The 23,837-nt window shown below is 34.2% G+C and overlaps 1 protein-coding gene across 2 annotated transcripts in view; it reads right to left on the reverse strand.

Moving 5' to 3' along the window:
• Nucleotides 1-4,114: 4,114 nt before the first annotated feature.
• The window catches only part of ERO1A (endoplasmic reticulum oxidoreductase 1 alpha), a 41,577-nt gene continuing 21,854 nt past the window's right edge, over nucleotides 4,115-23,837 (reverse strand). Inside the window, exons 7-16 of one of the 2 annotated variants that reach the window (XM_061180845.1) lie at nucleotides 20,711-20,831; nucleotides 18,661-18,707; nucleotides 16,408-16,419; nucleotides 13,143-13,169; nucleotides 12,927-13,019; nucleotides 11,826-12,072; nucleotides 11,247-11,316; nucleotides 7,266-7,352; nucleotides 7,049-7,182; nucleotides 4,115-5,587 (exon numbers count right to left, since the gene is read on the reverse strand). In XM_061180845.1, the coding sequence (XP_061036828.1) occupies nucleotides 5,527-5,587; nucleotides 7,049-7,182; nucleotides 7,266-7,352; nucleotides 11,247-11,316; nucleotides 11,826-12,072; nucleotides 12,927-13,019; nucleotides 13,143-13,169; nucleotides 16,408-16,419; nucleotides 18,661-18,707; nucleotides 20,711-20,831 (899 nt within the window). In that variant the 3' untranslated portion in view covers nucleotides 4,115-5,526. The remainder of the gene's footprint in view (nucleotides 5,588-7,048; nucleotides 7,183-7,265; nucleotides 7,353-11,246; nucleotides 11,317-11,825; nucleotides 12,073-12,926; nucleotides 13,020-13,142; nucleotides 13,170-16,407; nucleotides 16,420-18,660; nucleotides 18,708-20,710; nucleotides 20,832-23,837) is intronic. The other variant, XM_061180844.1, reaches the window with a different exon arrangement.

The raw sequence follows: 23,837 nt of genomic DNA on the forward strand, positions 1-23,837 counted from the left end.
CTCTTTTTCACAGGCTGCAGGTTCGTAGTTGCTGTTGTTTTTGGTGTCTGCCCCCAGTGGCTAAGGTTGGTTCAGTGGGTTGTGTAGGCTTCCTGGTGCAGGGGACTAGTGCCTGTGTTCCGGTGGATGAGGCTGGATCTTGTCTTTCCGGTGGGCAGGACCACGTCCAGTGGTGTGGTTTCGGGTGTCTGTGACCTTATTATGATTTTAGGCAGCCTCTCTGCTAATGGGTGGGGTTATGTTCCTGTCTTGCTAGTTGTTTGGCATAGGGTGTCCAGCACTGTAGCTTGCTGGTCGTTGAGTGGAGCTGGGTCTTAGCGTTGAGATGGAGATCTCTGGGAGAGCTTTTGCCGTTTGACATTACATGGAGCCAGGAGCTCTCTGGTGGACCAATGTCCTGAACTCGGCTCTCCCACCTCAGAGGCAAATGCCTGACACCCGGCCAGAGCACCAAGACCCTGTCAATCCCATGACTCAGAAGAAAAGGAAGAAAAAAAGAAAGAAAGAAAGAAAATAAAATAAAGCTATTAAAATAAAAAATAAATATTAAAATAAAAAAAATTTTAAAGTAGTCAAAAAAAAAAGGAGGAAAAAAGAAAAGAGAGAAAGAAAGAAGAGAGCAACCAAATCAAAAAAACAATTCCACCAGTGATAACAAGCGCTAAAAAGTATACTAAAAAAAAAAAAAAAAAAAAAAGGACAGACAGAACCCTAGGACAAATGGTAAAAGTAAAGCTATACAGACAAAATCACAAAAAGAAACATACAGACTCACAAAAAGAGAGAAAGGAAAAAAATATATATATCTATATATTAAAAAAAAAAGGAGGAAGAGAACAACCAAATTAATAAACAAATCTACCAATGATAATAAACTCTAAATACTAAGGTAAACATAAAACCAGGAACAAATTAGATGCAGAAAGCAAACCCCAAGTCTACAGTTGCTCCCAAAGTCCACCTCCTCAATTTGGGATGATTTGTTGTCTATTCAGGTATTCCACAGATGCAGGGTACATAAGTTGACTGTGAAGATTTAATCCGCTGCTCCTGAGGCTGCTGGGAGAGATTTCCCTTTCTCTTCTTTGTTCGCACAGCTCCTGGGGTTCAGCTTTGGAATTGGCCCCGCCTCTGCGTGTAGGTCGCCTGAGGGCGTCTGTTCTTCGCTCAGATAGGACGGGGTTAAAGGAGCAGCTGATTAGGGGGCTCTGGCTCACTCAGGCCGGGGGGAGGGAGGGGTACGGATGCAGGGCGAGCCTGCGGTGGCAGAGGCCAGCGTGACATTGCACCAGCCTGAGGCGCGCCGTGTGTTCTCCCGGGGAAGTTGTCCCTGGATCATGGGACCCTGGCAGTGGCGGGCTGCACAGGCTCCCGGGAGCGGAGGTGTGGAGAGTGACCTGTGCTTGCACACAGGCTTCTTGGTGGCTGCAGTGGCAGCCTTAGCGTCTCATGCCCGTCTCTGGGGTCCGCGCTGATAGCCGCAGCTCGCGCCCGTCTCTGGAGCTCGTTTAGGTGGCGCTCTTAATCCACTCTCCTCGCGCACCCAGAAACAATGGTTTCTTGCCTCTTCGGCAGCTCCAGACCTTTTCCCGGACTCCCTCCCGGCTAGCTGTGGTGCACTCGCCCCTTCAGGCTGTGTTCACGCAGCCAACCCCAGTCCTCTCCCTGGGATCCGACCGAAGCCGGAGCCTCAGCTCCCAGCCCCCGCCCGCCCCGGCGGGTGAGCAGACAAGCCTCTCGGGCTGGTGAGTGCTGGTCAGCACCGATCCTCCGTGTGGGAATCTCTCCGCTTTGCCCTCCGCACCCCTGTGGCTGCGCTCTCCTCCGTGGCTCCGAAGCTTCCCCCCTCCGCCACCCACCGTCTCCACCTGCGAAGGGGCTTCCTAGTGTGTGGAAACCTTCCCTCCTTCACAGCTCCCTCCCAGAGGTGCAGGTCCTGTCCCTATTCTTTTGTCTCTGTTTTTCCTTTTTTCTTTTGCCCTACCCAGGTACGTGGGGAGTTTCTTGCCTTTTGGGAGGTCTGAGGTCTTCTGCCAGCGTTCAGTAGGTGTTCTGTAGGAGCTGTTCCACATGTAGATGTATTTCTGATGTATCTGTGGGGAGGAAGGTGATCTCCGCGTCTTACTCCTCCGCCATCTTGAAGGTCTCTCTCCCCCTTAGGTTCTTAAAAAGGTATAAATTTATCTAGCCCATAATTCTGGGCAGCTCTTCTTTATTTAAGAAATTCTTCAGTGATGTTTTCCCCTGAAAGAAGAGTTCTTACCATTTTTCCATAATAGGCCCCTTACATAACTTGCCAAAACCACACAAAATTTTGAATACAGTTTGAGTTTTATTGACCCCCCCCCTAAAATCCACAAATCCTTGGGCGTCTACTGACTCTTACTGTAAAGAATATTTGGAGTGAAGGTATGACCATTAACATAATGAATGTCACTTTAAAAGCAATTTATTCAACAAACATTTATTAAGTGTTCATATGCCAAAAACTATGCTGTGGAGATGCAGAAATGGATAAAGTTCCTTTTCCTGCCCTTAAGGAGCTCACATTCTAGTAAAGGAGACTTTAAAAAATAAAAACAATACAGTACAATAAGTGACACAATAGAGGTAGGTTGTAATTACAGTGATGACACAAAAGAGGAAGTTAGATGATCCTCCTTGGATGGAGCAAGGGCAGTTTCACAGAGGTGTTGCTTGATGCTGGGCCTGCAAGGATACACAGACATTTTCGAGGTGGGTAAGGACGGCTAGGGCACTTGATAGAAAGAGAATAGCAGGTACCAAGGTGTGGAGGCCTGACTATGCTGCATCTGAAGAACTGTGTGTTTTTAGCAGAACATGGGGTCGGGGGAGCAGAAAGACCCATATCAGAGAAGTTTGTACATCAAGGAAAGGGGTTTGGCTTCCTCCTAAAGCCTCATGAAATCTCTGAGGTGTGTTAAGCAGGGAATAACGTTGTTAGAGTGCTTTTAGAAAGCCCACTTTGGTAGCATTGTGGGGCGAAAGAAAGGAGAAAGGAAACAGGCTTGGGACAAGGAGAAAGGTTCATATTTAGGGAAGAGCAGTGAAAATGGAAAAGACAGCGATATATCAGAAACATGGAGATAAAATCCTTAGAGATTAGACATCCGCTGTACAGGGGAGAAGTGGAGGAGAGAAGTGAGCCTAGAGAATTTAAATGATGATGGTTCTAAAATTAACCAAAGGAAGAAACACAGGCATAAGAGTAGGTTTGGGGGAGAATGACTTTTTAAGACACACACAGGTGTCTATGGGACGACCAATTGAAGATGTGTAGAAGGCAGATGGACTGAGAAGTCTGGGGTAAAGATAAGGATTTAGAGGTCATTGAATTGGAAGGACTCAAAAGTGAGAAGTGGTGGTGGTGAAGAGAGCAGGAATGAAAGCCTGAGGAATAACTTTTAAAGAATAAATGAAAGAGGCACCCAGGAGTGAGTGAAATATAAGGAACCCAGGGGAAAAAAGCTTTTTAAAGAAGGGGCTATCAACAGTGTCTAATGCAGAAAAAAAGGTCAAGTAAGAACTGGCTTTTGAACGAAACCATGGATTTAGAATGGGGATTTTAGACTTCAAAGGACAATATTGTTAAGAACGACTGAGCCAAAAGCCAAATTTCAGTTAAGGAGCAAGTGGAGGGTGACAAAGTGAAGATAGGAATATTCTTTCAAAAAGATTAGCTGTTTAAGAAAAAAAAAAAAAAGGGCAGGGACATAAGATGAGAGTTAGAGAGGTATACAGGCGAAATAACCATTTAAACCCATCTACCATATTTTCAGAGTACTACAAATGTCCTTATACTTTTATATTTGGCGCTCACTTCACAGTCCTTTGAGTCTCCAAGAATAATGACTTAATAGTAGGTTAGTATCTTTCTTCTCCTGCCCTATTCAAATGAGGGGGAAAAGGAAAATAGGTCATATATTGTGAAACTTAGTTCTGTGATTATTAATTTAAATATACTGACTACATTTTCATACATTCATTCAATGAATATTTACTGGACACCTACTATGTGTTTGACACTGTACCAGGCCTTACGGACATAGAGAAGAAAAAGTATACAGTAGTATAAAGTGGCATTTCTAAGCCATTATACAAATAAACCCTGCTTTATTAATAATGTTACATCTCAACATGATATACCTGCTAAGACATACAGAGAGGGCCCATGACTTTGAGGTATACAGTTTCATTTTTCCCTACAATTACCATGTGATATAAATTCCTAAACCCCTTCATATATTTTTTATCACTGAAGGTCTTTCCTTAATGAAAACCACTAAAAATTACAGTTTAGTTTTCAGGAGAAAAAAGAAATGAACACCATGTACAAAAACCAAAAATTATATGCCTTATGACTATACAGATCGAGCATTAAAAGGGTAACAAAACTCAAAAAGAATTTTAGATTGGAACTCAAAATGATTCCTGATTCTAAGGCTTATAGTATTATATAGTTCCAGATTTTTTTTCCTGAAAAAAATCATTAAAAAATTATTCACACTGAAGTGTTCATGGTTCAAAGGGCACAATGCCTGTAACTGACTTTCAAATGATTGAGGAAAAATAGTATACGTGTGTATGTATACAGAGAAAGCATAAGAGATAAAGCAAATATGAACAATTAAGGAATCTGGTAAAAGAGTTCTTTGTACTATCCTGGAAACATTTATGTAATTTGAAATTATATAAAAATAAAAAGTTTCCCCAAAATTTTATTCAGAATTAGGGAAAGTATTATGAGAATAAATATATAAATCTATTCAACTTTTCACACTGTTTAGAAATCCCCTATGCCTTTGAGTTATCATTGTATCTTTCTACACACCAAAATAAGCCAATCAATCAAACTAGCAATATAATTCTAAAACTGGTTTCATACCAATGTATTGTAGGGTTGCCAGGTAAAACACAGGACTCCCAGTTAAATTTGAATTTTAAAGGAGGAATAATTTTTTGGTGTAAGTTTGTCCCAAATATTGCATGGAACATACTTGTATTAAAAAACTATTTGTTGTTTATCTGAAATTCAAATTTAACTAGGCATTCTGTATTTTTATTTACTAAATCTGGTCACCCTAAATGTTGAAAAGTTTTAGGCTGTTAATAACGGGTCATCATGAGCCTGCTTAGCATTTTCCTATAAATGCTTGTCACATTGGCCATAGTTTTATTTATATTACATCTTCTTACACAAAATTATTAAAACGTCATTTACTTAGGGTTACCATATATGAATTTGATAATCCTGATTTTACTTAATATTAAACTTTAAAAGTTGTACCACATTATCAAAGTTTTACTTTTACTCACAATAATATTATACATAGACTTAACACAATTTTAAAAATTGTTTACTTAAAACAATATAATTCCCTTTTACAAAAGCAGCTTTATGTAAAATGTTTGGCTTAAGACTGTCATTGCTATTAATGCCTTTGAACGAAATTCCATTCTTTGGCCTCCGTTGTCCCAAAACAGGCACATTTCAACTTGTTTTCTTTAATGAATATTTTGTAACAAGTTCCTGAAGTTTTCTAATTCTTTCACACTTGTTGAAATTCTGTAACCAAAAACAATTTCACTTAGAAACTATTTTAGATAACTTTTCTCTATAAGTTATTCACTTTGCATTTTCAGAACACAGAAAAAAATTTAAGTAATTTATTTCAGCAAATGTAAAGGTGCATAAACCATTTAATCTATTTTGATGCACTTCAGTTCCTTTTTTCTTTTAACATCTTTATTGGAGTATAATTGCTTTACAATGGTGTGTTAGTTTCTGCTTTATAACAAAGTGAATCAGCTATACATATACATATATGCCCATATCTTCTCCCTCTTGCATCTCCTTCCCACTCTCCCTATCCCACCCCTCTAGGTGGTCACAAAGCACCGAGCTGATCTCCCTGTGCTATGTGGCTGCTTCCCACTAGCTATCTATTTTACATTTGGTGATGCACTTCAGTTCTTAATTTGACATGTCAAAACTAAGATTATATTGCCCAGAAATTAGTTATTTTTAATTATTCATAACTTAGTATTAAAGTTTCAAAATGCAAAATTATAAATTATGTAAGTATTAAAATATTAGGATATTTTAAGAATTCAGAAGTATATTCATATGCTTAGTATATAAAGTACATAGGTATAAAGTATATAAGCACTAAAATATGTATTTTAAATATGCATAAGTATATGAACACTTAAACTAATCAATATACCATATTTAGTAAATATACAAAGAATCAAAGCCTTTGGACTATAAAGAGTGAGAAGAGTAATTGTGTGATCAAATTGTTTTCACTAACTTTTATAAAAAAGTAAAGTTTGTTATTTTAAGTGTACTTTAGCTCTGTTCTCCACCATGAAAAAAGTTGCAAAGTACTCAAATATAACTGTCAAGCTTCTGTATACTAGAGAATAATTTTGAAGGTCAATTAAATCAAACCCAAAATATTAGTCATAATTTTTTTAAAGTGAAGTAATGTAGTCCTTAGAAAATGTTTTTTTAATAAATCTCTGCATTCTTTAGATATAATAGGCTAGAAGAAATGTATCTATACTTAAATTTTATAATGTAAGTTCCTTATTTCAAGCTTATTTTCTAATCATTTTGATGCAAATTATTTTTAAAAGAACTATTAACCTTTTTACACAATGGTGAATTCACATGGAAATTTTATGTGTACACCTACATTACACAACATGATTTTTCCAGGACCTTCAAAAAACATTTGGGCAGCACAAATACTTTTAAATAATTAGAAAAAATATACAATTTCAGCAAGATGAATATTGAAGTCCACTCAGTGAATTAATCATGATTATAAAAGTCAACAGATGAAAATAAAGAATATTATCTAATGATTGTGTGTATCTACAAAGTTATTTCATAAGATCACAGAATTCTGTAGTGAGATAATTTCACTAAAAAGGGTATTTCTTACCCAGTTTTATCTGAAAGTATACATGTTGCATTAGACTTACTTGGCTAGCAGAAACAATTTTGGTAGAAACTAACCTTCCAAATGCATTAAATAATGATACTATTTCTTGTCTGGTTAGATGGAACTCATAACTGGGCCCACTTTCTGGCATATTTGCAATAAGTTTCTCAGAAAACAAGATCTTCAGAGCAGTGCCCAAACCCTGAGTCTATAATAAAAACAAGAAAAAAAGAAAAATCAGAAAATTCTTTGTGCACAGAATGAAAATAGGATTGAGCTTGATATGCTTACCTGAAGCTTTCCCCACAGTCGACATTTCAAACAACCAACACAATCCATGATTCTTGAAATATTTCTAAAATGCAGTCGAAAGTCCTCCTAAAAATAATTTAAAATTTTATTAAAATGTAGTATATAGTCAAATACTAAGTATTTCTGAGTGCCTTCTGTGTGCCTCACAGTATGCAAGGCACTGGAGGGCACCAAAGTGGGGAACAGAACTGAAGTCAACATCCACGGAGTACCTCCTACACACCAGAATCTTTACATATACAATTTCATTTCATCTTCACCACAAATCCAAAAGTAGATATCATTATAGACTACACCTAATGAATTAAAAAAACAAGGTTCAGAGAGGTTATGTAACTTGCCTAAATTGCCATATCTAGTAAACAGCAAATCTAGACCCCAGCCTGCCTGCCTCCCTCCAAAACTAGACTATTTATAAATATATACAAAGGTAACTGAGTTGAGATGTTCTGTTGTATGTGATTATTAACCATATGCCAATATCAGGGGAGGGGGGTGGGGGTTGTATGACATCATTTACCAAAAAATGAAGGAGGAAAAAAACAAAGGAGGGAGGGAGGAATAAAAACCTTTGGCTTCATAATAGTTAAATTAAAACCCTTCTCTCTGGTATTAATTAGGTAAATCAACCAGACCTTTGATTATTATTGACATTATTATCACACAAAAATGTATAGAATATAGTGAAATCCATGTACCCTCCACCAAGTTTCAGAAAGAAACCATTACAATGAAGCCTCCTATGTATCCCTTCAAAGTCCCATATCCCACCTTCTATAACTATTCTGAATTTGGTGTTTATCATTCCTTTTTTATCTTTATACTTTTAATAGAGATATATATATATCCATGAACACTAGGGTATTATATTGTTTATAAAAGGGCAACATGCATTAAACTCATCCAAAAGTAGTATATGTCTTTAAGGAATAAAGAAGAAAGAAGGGAAGCCAAGAACATATCCTTCTTTTACTACAGTGGAAATTATTAATTAATCCTCCAAGTGACTCCCTCTGTCCTGAATTTATAGTGGAATCCCAAGCTTACGGTACTTGAAACAGGAAATTTGACATAGAGTTCAGATGGAACATTCATTATACCAAATGGCCTATAACTTTGGAAGCATATAATGTTTCGTTTGTTTTTCTTATGTGATAAACCACACACTGGGCTCAATCAAAAGAGAACAAGACCAAAGATCTAAAAATGGGAATAAATCAGTAAAGATTGGAACCTACTATTCAAAGCAGACCTCAATTCATACTCTGGGGACAGTCTTTCCCCAGATGCTTCATTCAGCCTGAGACTTTGAAACAGCCATTACATGTATTAATAAAAGATTTACAATAGGATCCCAGATCTTAAATCTTATTGATTTAATACAAAGCCCAAATAATTAATATTAAATGTCACCATATGTTAGCAATATTCTATATCTTGTGTTTCTGTACCTTTTGGACTGAGTTCAGTAAGAGGTCATTCTAATTTTAAACTTACTTAGAAAAAATATTTACCCAGCAATATTTCCCTAAGTAGATTTTTGGTGATTTGAGGTTTCCTTTAAACTTGTGTTTCAACCTTGAATTAAAGGAAATTCACACTTTTAACATTAATAACAGAGCACTAAAATTAAAGTAGATGTTCTCATCCAATGAGGGGCTGACCTCTGGAGGATTTAATAGTTGGTATAAGAGTCTACAAAATCCCTGTGTAGACAAGCATTTGTTTATAGACAGAACAAATAGCTCACATGTATGCACTATAAATTTCCAAATGGATATAAATTTTATGATTAATAAAACACAACTTTTACTTTAAAAGTGTTACTAAATGCATAGTGGATTTTTGGCAGTTATATTTTCACAATCAATAGATGCTAAAAACACTACTGTCATGGGGAGAGGCCTTGAAAGTTCTTGACTTAGACTCATAAAGGTTGGAAGCCTCTATTCAAAATGATTGTGCTTCCTTTTGTACACATTGTCTAACCTTGGTATTTGAATCTATGTTCACTAATTCAAACACTTGAACATGGCAGCTCTTGAGTAAATCCCTATGTGGCATATACAGAGAATAAACGTGGTTGCCTACAAGAGCCAAAATAACATCGCAAAATTAAAACCAAGCACAAATGCTTAAATGTACTTAATATGCTAGAACCAAATTAATAAGCTAGAAATTTACTAGATCAGAACAAGGAGAAAATCCTTGTGACTTCCACAAATGACAATCAATGTCCAATAACCTGAGTATATTCTAAAGTTAACCCAGATTAGAAAAATGTATGATCATTAAAATAACCAGAACCTAAATCATTTACAAATTCTCCTTGTTAATTTACACAGTTTTGGGGTCAATACTTAAAATTATAGTCAGTGGGTAGAATAATCAAACATTCTGTGGTTAAACATTGTGATCTATATTCAATGAAACCAACTGACCAAAAAACAATTCTCACCCAATTCTCAGATGTTTTATAAGCCTTCAGGTGAGATCCTATTCTATTGTGAATTGAACACTAAACAATTGTCTTTCATACAAGTCCTCTCTTTCTAACCATATACTGATAGAGTATAAAGGAGACAAGATGAGATTTTCAAATGAACTTATGTGACTGTTCAAATCCATGATATTCACCATAAACTGCTATTTAAAAAAAAAAAATCTGATATCAACAAGTTTCCTTGGTGTTTTACTCCTTTCTTGTAAAAGGACTCAGAAAAATTATCTGTTAAATTTCACAGGATATGAAAGCTGAGTGTTTCAGAGTTTCGATAAAATTAAAACGATGTGAGAAATATTTCTAATCTGCACAGTATAAAATGAGTAGATGCCAAAACACTCTCCATAAACCAGCAAGTGTATTAAAAATAAGAAAGATATCAAAAATAGTAGGGAATAAAGTCTTATTACAGCATCTTCCCCCTCACTTCTAAGTTCCTGGAAACTGTTTGGGAGGTTATATAAGCACTGAGATATATATTTCTAGCAAGAATGCTTTAAGTAGGAGGTAGATGGGAGGTCAAAAATAACTATTATCTAACAGCAAAAAAATTGAGTGCAAAAAGTATTTTGTTTGCAAGCTGCAAAAAAATCAGGTTCTTTCATTATCGAAAGAAACAAAGAATTAGAAACAAAGGAAGATTGTTTGTTATAAATATTCTGATGAAATCAGATCCAGCCCAGTCCTACTGAGGGCCACCTGCTTTACTTACCTATACCTTTATAACTGAGAACAGTAATATAATTTTACTCAAGTCCTCAAAAAGACTTAGAAATCCCCTGAGGGTAGAAGCATCTCTCCCTTTAGTGACAAAAATCATGCTCTACACCCAGTGAGCGTTTAATAAATTTTCCCAGTGAGATTTTTTATTTGTAGTATTTTGAGGCAAATATGCACAAAGATGGTCTTGCCTGGGGTCATACCTCTATTAAGAGGTAAGGCAAAGACCAGAGCCCATCTTGTGTGATCTCAGGTCTTCTGTTCCTCCGAGAACTGCATCCTGGTGTAACTAAATTTCTTTAATTCCCAGTGAATGAGATGAATTGACAAAACAATACTGTAACCTCTCCCCCTACAGAGCATCCTGTAATTTAGCCAAAACTATTTTCAGAATTCTCTCCAGCGGAAGACAGACTAATTCTGCCCCTTGTGCTCTAGATCCCTTTCCTTTCATTCATAAGTTCTATTTACTACATGAGAGCATCAATGTGAAATGAAAGCCTTCTGTAAAGAGTACACATTTCTGTTGTTATTTTGAAAACAACACAAACTAGATCTTAAGGTGGACCTGCTTTTGGACTTCCTTTTTTCTTGATGAAAAGAAAGATTATGACTCTGACTTTTCTTATAATTTCAGGATGTACATCAAGATTTATTGTTAAGAATAAACACACGGCCTTTATTCATACCTGCATGAGTTTGTATTTAAAAATTAAGTTAGAGTATAAAATTATTACCTTTAGTTTGTTTGCTTCTTTTTTGTCCCCAGCAAAAAATGAATTCTCATCAAAATGCAAAGGAAATGACCTACATTAAATAAAACATAAATAAAATATATTCTCTGCATAGAACAGAAAATATTTTCATGTATTATAAAACATTAAAAGTCCTGCTGATACCACATTTTGCTGGTCAGTGATGAATAATATAAGTAAAATAGAGTAGAATAGATAGTAAAATCAAAATTCTGATGCCCCCAAACAAATTCTTATCCTCAAATATAAAAGCTAACTGTATAATATAGTAGAAGTTATGCCCCAAACCCAACCTCTTCAACTAAATATGAAAATAATGCAAGTATCAAATACCAAAAGAATGGCTCTTAAAACTAAAAATATGTGCCTTTTAGTACATAAGTCAAAATGAAAACAAAACCAAAACTCAATTCTAAAAGATCTATGAGCAAAATCAGCTTTTAATTATTTTTTAGATAGTTTTCCTTTCTCTAAGTTGAATATTTAAGAATTTAATTTTGGATACCACTTGTCACTCTTCTATTAATGTATAAGTTGTATAAGTTGTAATACACAATTTACTTGATTTCATGAAGTATTTCCAGAAGTAACATTTTGTTTTCTGCATCCTGAACTTTATTTCCAGTGAAGAGTTGAAAATCCTGGCGCTCAAAGAATGGTACCACTTTAGATAAAGCCCTTAATTCTATTAAGTAGAGAAAATACAAGTTCTTAAGCCTTCGTGGACCTTCTCCTTCAGTTAAAATTCCATCAAATCGCTGCTGAAATTCTGTAATGTTATGTCCCCATTTTTTTTCCAACCAGGTATCTGAGAAGAAAGAAGAATTAAGTATTAAAAACTGCATTTTAAAATTAAGTAAGTTTCATTTTACTTATATTAGGTTATTGGTGCCTGCAGAAGCTAATTTGATTTTATATTTTAAAATATATAATCAATACAACCATGAAAACTGTTTTACATAATTTAGCCTTTAATAGTTCCATATTAATATTTTATCTCCTGGAAGCCATCCTTAAAAGGAAAATAAACTCAATATTTTACTGAGAAACCAGGACTAATAAAATCAAATTTCTGAATACAAACATATTCATAAAACCAAGGTACAGAAGTCAAAAATGACTATCTGACATTACTAATGAGTTTGAAGCCCTAATTAAAGTTACTATGAGTTTGTTTCTAAGAAGTAAAAGATACTTTAATTCTAGAAGAAATATGTTATTGACGAAACTCCAACATGGTCTAATTTTTCAACAGCCTTCGTAAAGCATGAAGAGCAGCAGAAAAAATGCTTTTACCTGTTAAACTCCAGGTCTGAAGCTGGCACACAAGTATAAGGATTCTGACACAATAATATCTAATGAAAAACAAACTATGCTCTTGAGAGCTTTCTTAATTCCCACAACAAAAGAACATTTCCAAAGTGACATGTATGATTTTGAGCAGCTTCTTAAAAGAAGGTGAAGAAAGCTAAGAACAGGCTGAACTTTTCCTTATAAGGTCCATGGTTCCCACATTCCTGATTACTACCATTCAAGAATAAATCTTTTACTGCCTAATATTCAGTAGGGTCAATCCTTTCTCATCCAGGTAAATACCAAGAAAATTTTAAGAATACCTGAAAATAAGTGTGGTAAAGTGAATAAAAGTGCAATGTCACATACCTTGTAGAAGATACCGTGCACTCAAATGCACATTAATGCTTGCATGGAGGCCAGAAATAAGTCTGTAGAATGCTCTTTTTTCTACACAGAGGCCTACAAAAAGTAATTCGGAAATAGAAATTTCATATGTGAAATTTGTAAGACAGAAAATTAATTTTATGTGCATTTAAAAATGAAAAAAATGTTATTTAAATTTGCTTTAAAATGTTCAATTACCTTCTAGCCAACTGTAAAAAGTGTTCTCTGAAATAAAAAGAAAAATAAGTCACAAGATTGTAAAAATGCCAAAATATAAGTTTTTCAAAAGTTTTAAAATACTATAGCAAATTTTTGACAAACAGTGATTCAAAGGTCCAAATTTTGTTTGTAAAGGAAAGAGAGAGGTTCTTGGTATGGATTCACTTTAAGTTCCACTTGGCTGCTCGGTCTTTAGAAGGCTTTAGCATTGCCTTAGGTGGCCCCAGCCTCATAACTTTCTGGATAAAATGTTTTATATGAGGTCAAAACACAGAATTTAAATAGTAAATCAATACATGGAAAAATACTTAGCCTTAGTAACAATTCATGCTATAAAAATTAAGAACTCATTATATACTTTTTAAAATGAGAAAAGTTAAATAAAAATTATAAAATAGTATTGGAGGTATATTATTTGTCTATAGCTGGTAGTATTATATGCCATTCAATATTTCAAAAGAGCAATTCAAGGAAATGTTACAAAAACCAAACATCGTTTATATTTTATGACCTAATAAGATCACTGTTCATATACTTAGACTTGACAATTCTGCTTTTAGAATTATGGTCTTAAGAAATAACTCAAAATGGAGGTGGGGGGGTGGATAATCTGCAGAAAGATCATTATGTTATATATAATTTTTAAAACCTGAAATAATCAAAATATACAAGGCCTAAGCTGACATGATAGAATACTATATACTAGTTAACATGGTTGAATAATATAAAACTATTAAAATGAGAAGAATGTGGAACACGACAATGCATGAAAATGTTTATTTGAAATAATATATAAAAAGGCATAAGAAATAATTATTATAACTGTGTGAACATTCTATGTATACATTTACTAGCGATGACAAACATTGTACTATATAGTTCTTTTTACAAAGTTGTTTATAGTAATATTAATAATGAACCAAACAAGCATAAAAGTAATGGAAGAAATGACAAAGGGAATAAACAATAAATTTATATATTTATAGACTACATTAAAACATAAAACATCTGTGTGTCAGAGAACTTTATAAACAAAAGCAAAATGCAAACAACAAACTGGGTAAAATGCAAATACAACAAAGGATAATATCCTAAGTATATAAAAAGCTCACAAACTGAATAAAAATTCTAAAGTGCCCATTAAAAATGGGCAAAAAATATGAATAGAGAATTCATAAAGGGAAAATATAAATGGTAGTAACAGATAAAAATTGTTTAGCCTCACTAACAATAAAATGCAAATTAAGCATATATTGTACAACACAGGGAATGTAGCCGATATTTTAAAATAACTATAAATGGAATATAACCTTTAAAAATTGTGAATCACTATGTTGTACACCTGAAACTTATATAATATTGTACATCAACTATACCTCAATAAAAAAATAAATAAAAATTCAAATTAAAACTATGAAGATACAACTTTAAAGAGTAAAGGTAAAAATATAATAATGCAGATGAGGGTCAGGTAAAACTAGCAGGCACAATGACTGGAAGGGGTGTAAATTAGCACACCCTTCCAATGACAAAAAGCAATCTGGTCATATGTATCAAGAGCCTAAAACGTCCTTATCCTTTGATCCAGTAGATCCATTTCTAGAAATCTAGGTTGTTATGGGTGAATGTTTGTGTCCCCCCTAAAATTCATATGTTGAAGCCCTAAACCCTCCCCCTAATCCCCACTGCTCCCCATGTGATGGTATTTGGAGGTGGGGTCTTTGGGAGGTAATTAGACCAAAGTAAGGTCATGAGGGTGGGGCCACCATGATGGAATTAGTGTCTTTATAGGTAGAAGAAGAGACCAGAGCTCTTTCTTTCTCTATCATGTGAGGATACAGTAAGAAGGCCAGCTGTCTGTAAGCCAGGAAGAGGGCCCTCACCATGAACCAGATCTGCTGGCACCTTGATCATGGACTTCCCAGCCTCCAGAACTATGAGAAAATAAATGTCTTTTGTTTTAGCCATCTAGTCTATGGTATTTTGTTAGAGCACCCTGAGCTGATGAGGACATAGGCTAAGGAAGCAAGTAGACATGGTAATGATAATATATAAAACTATAAATATATCTATTATAAAAATATAAACATGTAAATAATAATAATTATCAAAATGTTAGCAGAGAAGCAGTATGAGATAGTAACTAAAGCACAGACCCTGGAACCAAACTGCCTGATTTGAATCCTGACTCTGCTACTTACAAATCATAAGATTTTAGCTGAGTTGCTAAACCTTTCTGGGACTCATTTTCTGCCTCTATAAAATGGAGATAAAAATAATACCTCCTAGGATTGTTGGAAGGATTAAATAAACTCATATTTGTAAATTGCTTTGAAAAGTACTAGCATGTCTTCTTAGCCATTGTCATTATCAATTATTTTGGGGTTGTGGGATTACAAGTGATTTGTTTCCTTATTGGGAACCTCTAGGTTTTGGGGGTTTTTTTTCAAGTTTTGGACCATGAATTGGGGGGAGCAGGAGTGTGACATTGCTTGGGACCTAGCCTTCTAAAGAAATTTTCAGTTCAGTTTTATAATCCTGAAGTAGATATTCTCTGAATGTGATCCAGTTAGATAATCACCTAATATATCAGCTTTCATATTTGACTAAAATGAATACTTATAAGTATACTCATAAATAAGATATTTTCTCTAAGGACAGCCTCTACAGGTTAACAATCTTTTCTCTGATAATGAGAGACAGGTTGAGATCTTCAAATAGTAACAAAAATCATTTCAATCTCACTCATAAAGCAAAAACATTCTAAAAAAGACAGAGTAAACCTAAAATATGTTAAAACTTTTAGCTTTACAAGTAACTTAAAGAGCTGGCAATGATACCTACACCCAAGAGTCACCACAAGCTTGGAAGACAGTAGCTCAACACTCTGATCATGTCTAGAACCTTCCTATATGAGACCTAGCAGATACTAGAGTTCAACCAGTAAAGGAGAAGTTTTCCCTGACAGAGGCTGGGGAAATGCCTAGCTTTCACATGCAATAGGTAAAATGTACCAGTGAATTATCAGAGGCTGAGGCAGGCTGTCTCTACTGCCTGATCCCAGGCACAAAGGGTCACATTTCCCTTAACCTATGCTGTCACCTCTAGAATATCAGGTAAAGAAATAAAAATTAACTTTTTCTTCGTCTCACGTGTGGGAAGAAAAAAACAAGTTTGCCCAACAAACATCTGAATGTATAAGCAAATTCATATATGTGATGTATGATAAAGACATTATACTTACCTTCACTTTTCCCTGAAAAAAGAAAACAAAATGCTTATTATTAAAAACTCCTTCCAGATGCTCCTTTTAAACTGCTACACTTCCACAAAAATAAGACTTAGTAGAGGTTACTTTTAGTTCACCAGTGCACCCACATAAATAAAATCTGAGAGTGAGATGTGCCTGTGACTGCAACTCTTTCTGGTGATGAAAGGAATTATGCCTGATTTGACTAAACGGTTTCATCTCCAAGAGCCTGGATAAAGAGTATTTTCAGCTTGTCCAAGATTTAATATGGGCTGACAGGAAAGTAAAATCTAATCTATCATCTGAGAGTACTCTTAAATATCTGAAGGGCTCACAGTTATTTGGCTGTCAGAGTCTTTTTACTTATTTATTTGTTCTACAGCTATAACACAGTTTCTGCTAAAGATGTGTGTTATTGCTTCGAAACTCCCGGGACTGACATTATAAAATTTTACCTTATTCAGGAATATTTTTAAAGACTATTTGTAAGATTCAAATTATGCACAATTCAGCAGTTTGTATGCAGCTGCTCAATAACTATTGAAAAACTGTCTTCATTTTGCCACTTTTATTTAATGCCATTGTTTATTAAAGTACCATACGCTCATTGCAAATATATGTTAAAAAAAAGAAGACAAAGATAAAATAAAAAATATCATCCATAACTCCCTCTACCCAAAGATAAATACCATTTACATTTTGGTAAATGTCTTTTTTCTTTGTGTACAGGATATTTAGATATTATTTCAATTATGTTTTTATAAAAAATATATTATACATACTGTTTGATACCTGCTTCTTCTCCTAAATGTGCTATTGATCACCACTGATATAAATGAATATAAATTTTCAGTAACATTTAGAATGGCTATATTCTACTATATGAATATACCATAATTCATTTAACCAGTTCCCTAACGATAAACATTGAAATTGTTCCCATTTATCTTTAAAATAAGTGAGGGTGGTTAATTAACTTAGCAGATCATAATGTGAGTTCATAGTGAAGATCATCTCTTGCCTGGGAATTTGCATTTCATCTGATAGTAAATCAACAGTTTCCACTGAGTACCATATGTGACTCCATATAAATCCAAAAGCCTTGTTTAAAGATGCTCTTTCATTTCTAAGAATGACTAGTCTGCCAACATTTAGGGAATGTTGCAATCTCACTGCCTTCCAGGAGGAAATTCATGTTTATTGACTCTATGAGATCAGCAGCTTTTCAAATAAATTAAAAAAATGAAAACCATTCCACATTTGCTAAAAGTACATCAAAGATTTCATCAGTAAGTGCATATTCAGAGAACAGGAATATATATTTCCTAAGGAAAAAGCCTGAAATCATACACTTGAAATGGTTTATTCAACAAACTGTTCTGTCTATTACAGACTGGGCAGGGTTTGTAAGTTTCAATTTTACATCCCCTCTGCACCTATACAGTGCCTAGCACATAGTAAATGGTGGATAATCATTTGTTGGAGGAACAAGTGATTTTCACTACTGTAGACAAGACCATTAAATGAGGAGGGTGAATTTCATTGATCATTTATCTAACAAACTATTCCATCTATTATGTTCCAGACTCTGTATTAAGGGATGAAATCAATAAATGCTGCCCATATGTCCAAAGTGCCAGGGTAGATCAATAGATATATAAATAATAGTAAAATAATGCTAGCAAGTGGAAAGAGCTGTAAGAGGAACAAAACAATACATAAGATCACTTTATGAGGAGAGAGAGATTACTTCCAGTTAAGAGGATCAGGGAAATTTGGGCGGGGAAGGCAGCATTTAAGCCAAACCCTGAGTGTAAGTAGAAAATGAAAAATGTTAATGAGATATAAAGTCATGTGAATTTGAAATCAGACTCCCAATATATACAAAAATTTCAAGTTTTAGGAAAGATGTGAGGCAGAAGTTTTTTGGATATTCATTCAACTAAAAGATGAGTACAAATAGTAGAAAGCCTGAACACACACATTCTGCAAAAATGCATAAAAGAATAAATGTATAACTTAAACTTAATCCTATGATAGTCTAACACAATGAACTTCATTACAAAAATACTCCTTACTGAAGTGTAAATATTTTCAACACCAATTTCTCTGCAAGAGTGAGACATAACTTCAGTGAAAACAAGAATATATGATCTCAACTGCTCTTGCCAACCCTTATCTTGCCTTCTCCTTCCTTCTAACCAAAGTTCACTGGCTGAAAAATAACAGTGCAAATAAATAACTCACCGTGACCAGAAGCCAAAGGATTTAAAGGTCTTTTAATTGTCTGTGGCCTACAAACAAAAGAATTAAAGTATAAAGTATAAAATATAAATATGTTACCCATCATGTTATAATTATATAAGTAAAAGTGAAATTATCTCAGCAAGTTTTTTAATGACTATATCCAAAATAAAATTGTTTTACTGGCCTTATAAAATATTTATTTTCTCTAAATGCTTTAAGGGAGGGTGGTTATTTGTTTTAGTGATAATAGTTTCTGATCTTTTCCCATTGTAGCAGCCAGAAAGTCATTTCCTAATCACTTTTTCAAACAAAGGAAGAAAAAAATACCAGTCAAGCTCTTCTCCTAGAGTTACTAATATGTTTTTATATATATCATATATGTGTGTGTGTGTGTCACAAAGTACACTCCTACTTGAAAGACAAGCAAAAAATGTAAATACCCAACACAAGCACTAAAATAAAAAAGGGAAAAAACAGTGTGGGTAGATTATTTTCCACTTTGGTAATTTTAAGTACATCAGTTTGCCCTGAGGCCATCAAGTTTGTTATGATTTCAATAATAGGTAGTTTTAACAAGAAAAAAAAGAGAGAGTTAGTATGTCACTAAAGTGTTTTTAAATCTCAAAATAAATATTCATTAGTATCTTTAGTAGAGTGCAGGGATTGTTTTAATGTCCTTTTATCTATTTTACAAATTTGCACAGCTTGAGACATTTTGGGAACAGAACATGTAAGCTGTATTTTAACATCCTCAATTTAGTGCCTCATACATTGTTTATATTTTAGAAATATTATGGGGACCATGATATAAACTAGTTAGGAAATAACTACAAAACTTATACAAAATCTAACAAATGCTTTAGTTGGACTTTTAGTTCACATCAAAAAAAAATTAAGGAAAAAAACCTTTAAAGTAAGTCAATAAACTCAGTAAACCAAACATTCCTAATAATAGTCAAGAGAATTTAAATGAAACACATGGCAGAAATGAGTAAATAATGAAAACTCTCCACTTCCCAAACTGTAGAAATTCTGCAAGTCAAAAAAAGAAATTGCTGATCTCTTATGCTTATATTTGACATAAAAAGTGAAATGTATTTTTGCCACATTTGGGAACTCCAGAAATCTTCCCAGAACTATCCCCATCTCTGAGATAGCATAACGCTTGTGTGCACACAGGCACGCACAAACACATGCATCCCTTCCAAAAACCAATATGTACATTGTTTACAGCCTAGAGGCTTACAAGTGGGCAAACTTGAAGCATGTCTCAGTCTCTCAATGATCAAATTGACAGCTTCCATTGCAGTGGGTAACAGTACAAATGGGGTTCTTCCACTTGCTAGATCTTTGACACTAGGCAAATCACTTAACCTTTCCAACTCTCAGTTTCTCCATCTATAACCAGTGATGACTACAACACAGGGTTATTACAAGGACTAAAGGAGAAAATGTATGTAACATACTTAGCACAATACCTGGCACACCGTGAGCGCTCAAATGTTACTAATTATAATTATTCTCTGAAAAGAATTTAACTTTAAAGCAGGTAAAATAACTATAGCCACAAAAAGAGGAGTATAGAGCACCAAAAAGAGAATTAGGAATTATACATCTTAATCTATTCCCTGCCACTAACTATATGATCTCTCTGGCTCTAGGTTACCTCATCTATAAAATGAGATTCTAGTACAGCAGAAACTAACAGAACATTGTAAAGTAACTATACTCCAATAAAAATTAATTTAAAAAATTAGATTCTATAATTCACTTAAGGAACATTTGTGAAATGCCTACAGTACTCCCATAAAAGTCTAACTAGCACTGTTCTAAGTCTTTTAGAGAACAAAGAATTATTTGTTGAAACGCACGTCCACATGTTTCCCCAGAGGGGAACTGGATTAATGAACAAGTACGTTTCCATGTCCAAATACATCCTTTAATAAGGTGAATTTGATTTGTTCTTTTAAATCATTGTGATTTTGTTTATTTGTTTATAAAGAGAAATGAACACATCTTTCAGGAATTTCGAAATGAAAATGACACGTACTTAAAACAGTTTTCTTCATAGATGACATTCCATATCTTCCAAGCATCTGGTCCCTTGTAACCCGTGTAGCGCTCAGGATTAAGGAGCAAATCGACATATTCAGCATCAGGAGACTGTATGTCTGTAAAATAAAATGTTTTAATAATCTTTCTTGTTTTCAGTAACCCTAAAAAGCTAATATGACAGACTGTACTCCATCGATTCTAAGGCACCACAAATGTAACAATGCATCTAGGATTTAAAAACACCTTTTTAGGAGAAATCCTAAAAAGAAGGGAAAAGAAGGAACAAACACAGCCACATTAAATTACACACTGTTTACAAAAGCATCTTGGTTTTAGAAATGGTAAAAAAAAAAATAGGAACATGTGAATTTTAGAATTGAAGGAACATAGTAATTCAATTCTTATAAGCTATCCAGGCAAAGAATATACCATACATTCCTCATCACATTAACCACAAGCAGTTCATCAGTAACTAAGGTAAATGAAGACATATTAGTACCATACAGTTTGTTACCAAATACTTCCTTCTTACATGACCACCATCAGGATCCACTACAAAGCTGTCCCAAAGGTATAATCCTAAATATTCAAAAAGTTATAAGCAGGATGATATTTGTATCAGCATTATTTATAAAAGGGAAAATCAGAAGCAACCTAAATGTCCAAGAGAGCAGAGCACGGTCTCTGGAGCACGAGTGCCTGGGTTAAAATCCAGGCCCCACTACTTATTCACTTCGGAACCCTGGTCAAGTTATGTAAATTCTCTATGCCTTGGTGCCCTCATTTGTAAAATGGAGATAATACTCATAGCATTACTGTGAGGCATAAAGAACTTTATATGTGCAGAGTGCTTAGAACAACAGTAAGAGTATAATAAATATTAACTATGGCACTGGTATTATGATATATCTTAATAGACCATTTTACAGTCAACAGAACTGTTAAGTACAAAGGCTGTCTAATAAAATGAAAAGATAAGCATTACAGAAAAGTTAATTACAGAGATATATGGAAAACATACCAAAATTGGTGGGATTTTGGTTTCTCATACGTTCTATAAATTTGTATAATGTGTTATAACTTTAAAATAAAACCAAAAAAATATGGCCACTGGTCCTCAGTGGCTTTGGGGAATTAGTTAATAACACAGTAATACCGGACTCATCGATAAAGCTTAACAGTATGAACCAACAAAGAATGAGGAAGTGAGTGAAAATGGCCTCAAAGCAACCAAAGTAGATGACAAAAATCTGAGCAGAAAGATGCTTACACGAGACTCCATCAAACTCTCTAGAGTACCTACCTCTCATTTAAAAAACAAAGATAAAACTATGCTTGGTTATTTTTATCCCAATTCACAGCTCATTAGAGTCATAAATTAGGGGAAAATTTGCTTCTAGAAACAGCCCAGTGACAGCACCTAGAAATAACTGAGAGTCCAAGGCAGAAGTAGCAATTAAAATAACTAGAAGAAGTAAAAATAAAAATTTAAAAAACAAATCTGCATGTAATCACCTAGTTCAGGAACAGATATCTCTGTTCATCTCAATTAATACTATAGGTATTACCTCAGTATAGCAAATTATAATAAATTCATAAAAAATAACTCTGACTCTTAAAATATATATATAAATAACACTCAGCATCTAGTACTTTAAGACAGAAAACTAATCACCAAGGAATGATTAAATTTTTAATATCCTGCCTCATTAGAGATAAACATTAGTTGACATAATTTTACTTACAACAAATACTTCCTCTCTCCCAACTTTACTAAAAAAAAGGTTACTATAACCTTATTTTGCCAGATAACAAAAGCTCAAATTTCTGATTAGGATTTACAAAATACCTTCTATCCTCTACCTACCATTTACATACATTATTTATTCCTTATAAAGCTGTCCTTTTTTTTTTTTTTTTAATATTTACCCTCCTTTAACAGAAGAAACAAATACAAATGGACAAGTTATTCACCTAAGATAACAGAACTCCACCATATAAGGAGTGACTTATTGATTTGTGACACAAATGTAAGCATGTAGTCTTCAAAGGATACTTTGGTTAAAGTATTACCATTCTTTCTCTAACACTGCAGGCCTAAAAAAATTATGCTGCATGTTATAAGTTGAATTTTATCTCACATAGCAATGTTTAAGCCGAAGAATCCTTGCAGAAAAGATGGCAAAGTTAGGGTTGGGAGAGCATTTTATCCCCCTTTCTTTACTGGCCTAAAGCTAGATATAAGTCTACAGTTCTTTACCCAACACCCTTGCGGCCAGATGTATTTTGGAAATCAGAACTTTTCAGATTTTAGAAAGGTAATACAGGACATGCAACATATGTTCAATATTATTCTAGCAGGGACTGGGACAGCAACCTTTAATCAAACACATAAAAACATGAATATAAACATGCAGTAAAAACATGAATATTCACACTGAATGAATATGTACTAAATTTAAGGAGAAAAATGTTCATTTTTCAAAGTTTTCAGATTTGGGAATTAGGAATAAAGGATTATAGATATGTATCTGCCAAAATATGGTCATAGTTTTTATTAAGGAAAGCATATGTATCTTTTTTTCCAAAATGAAGCCACGAATTAAAAACAAGTACTTTCCCTTTTTTCTTCCCTCTTTTTTTTGGGGGGAAGGGGTGTTGCAAGATTCATCTTTTGCTTATAATTAAAATGATCTATATCATTCTTTTCACTGATTTTTTAGAAGATCATTAATCTGTTCCAAAAGAACCAAAGAAGGATACAAAAACTCAATTTGGTTTAATTTTGTTTAGCCAATTAAAAGGCTAACAAACTTACAAAAAAGGAGATACTAAAAAAAAGGAAGACTAGGAGAATCTATAAGTCTAAATAAATAAATCCATAAATCAAATGGTTCTAATGGGTTCTAGGGCTCCTAGATTTTAATCATATCAGAGCTCTGGCTTAGTTTTAGATGTCACAGACATAACTCATGGTTCGTTTTTCTCTTTTCCAAAAATAACACAGACCATCATTAAGGAAAATATTTAACAATCCAAGGCCAATATATCAAAAGCAGGTTTTTGCAATCTCTACCTTTTATCTATTTATGCAAAATACCTGTATATATCACAAAAATTAT

Source organism: Eubalaena glacialis, chromosome 2 (genome assembly GCF_028564815.1).
Source record: "Eubalaena glacialis isolate mEubGla1 chromosome 2, mEubGla1.1.hap2.+ XY, whole genome shotgun sequence".
Lineage (NCBI taxonomy): Eukaryota > Metazoa > Chordata > Mammalia > Artiodactyla > Balaenidae > Eubalaena > Eubalaena glacialis.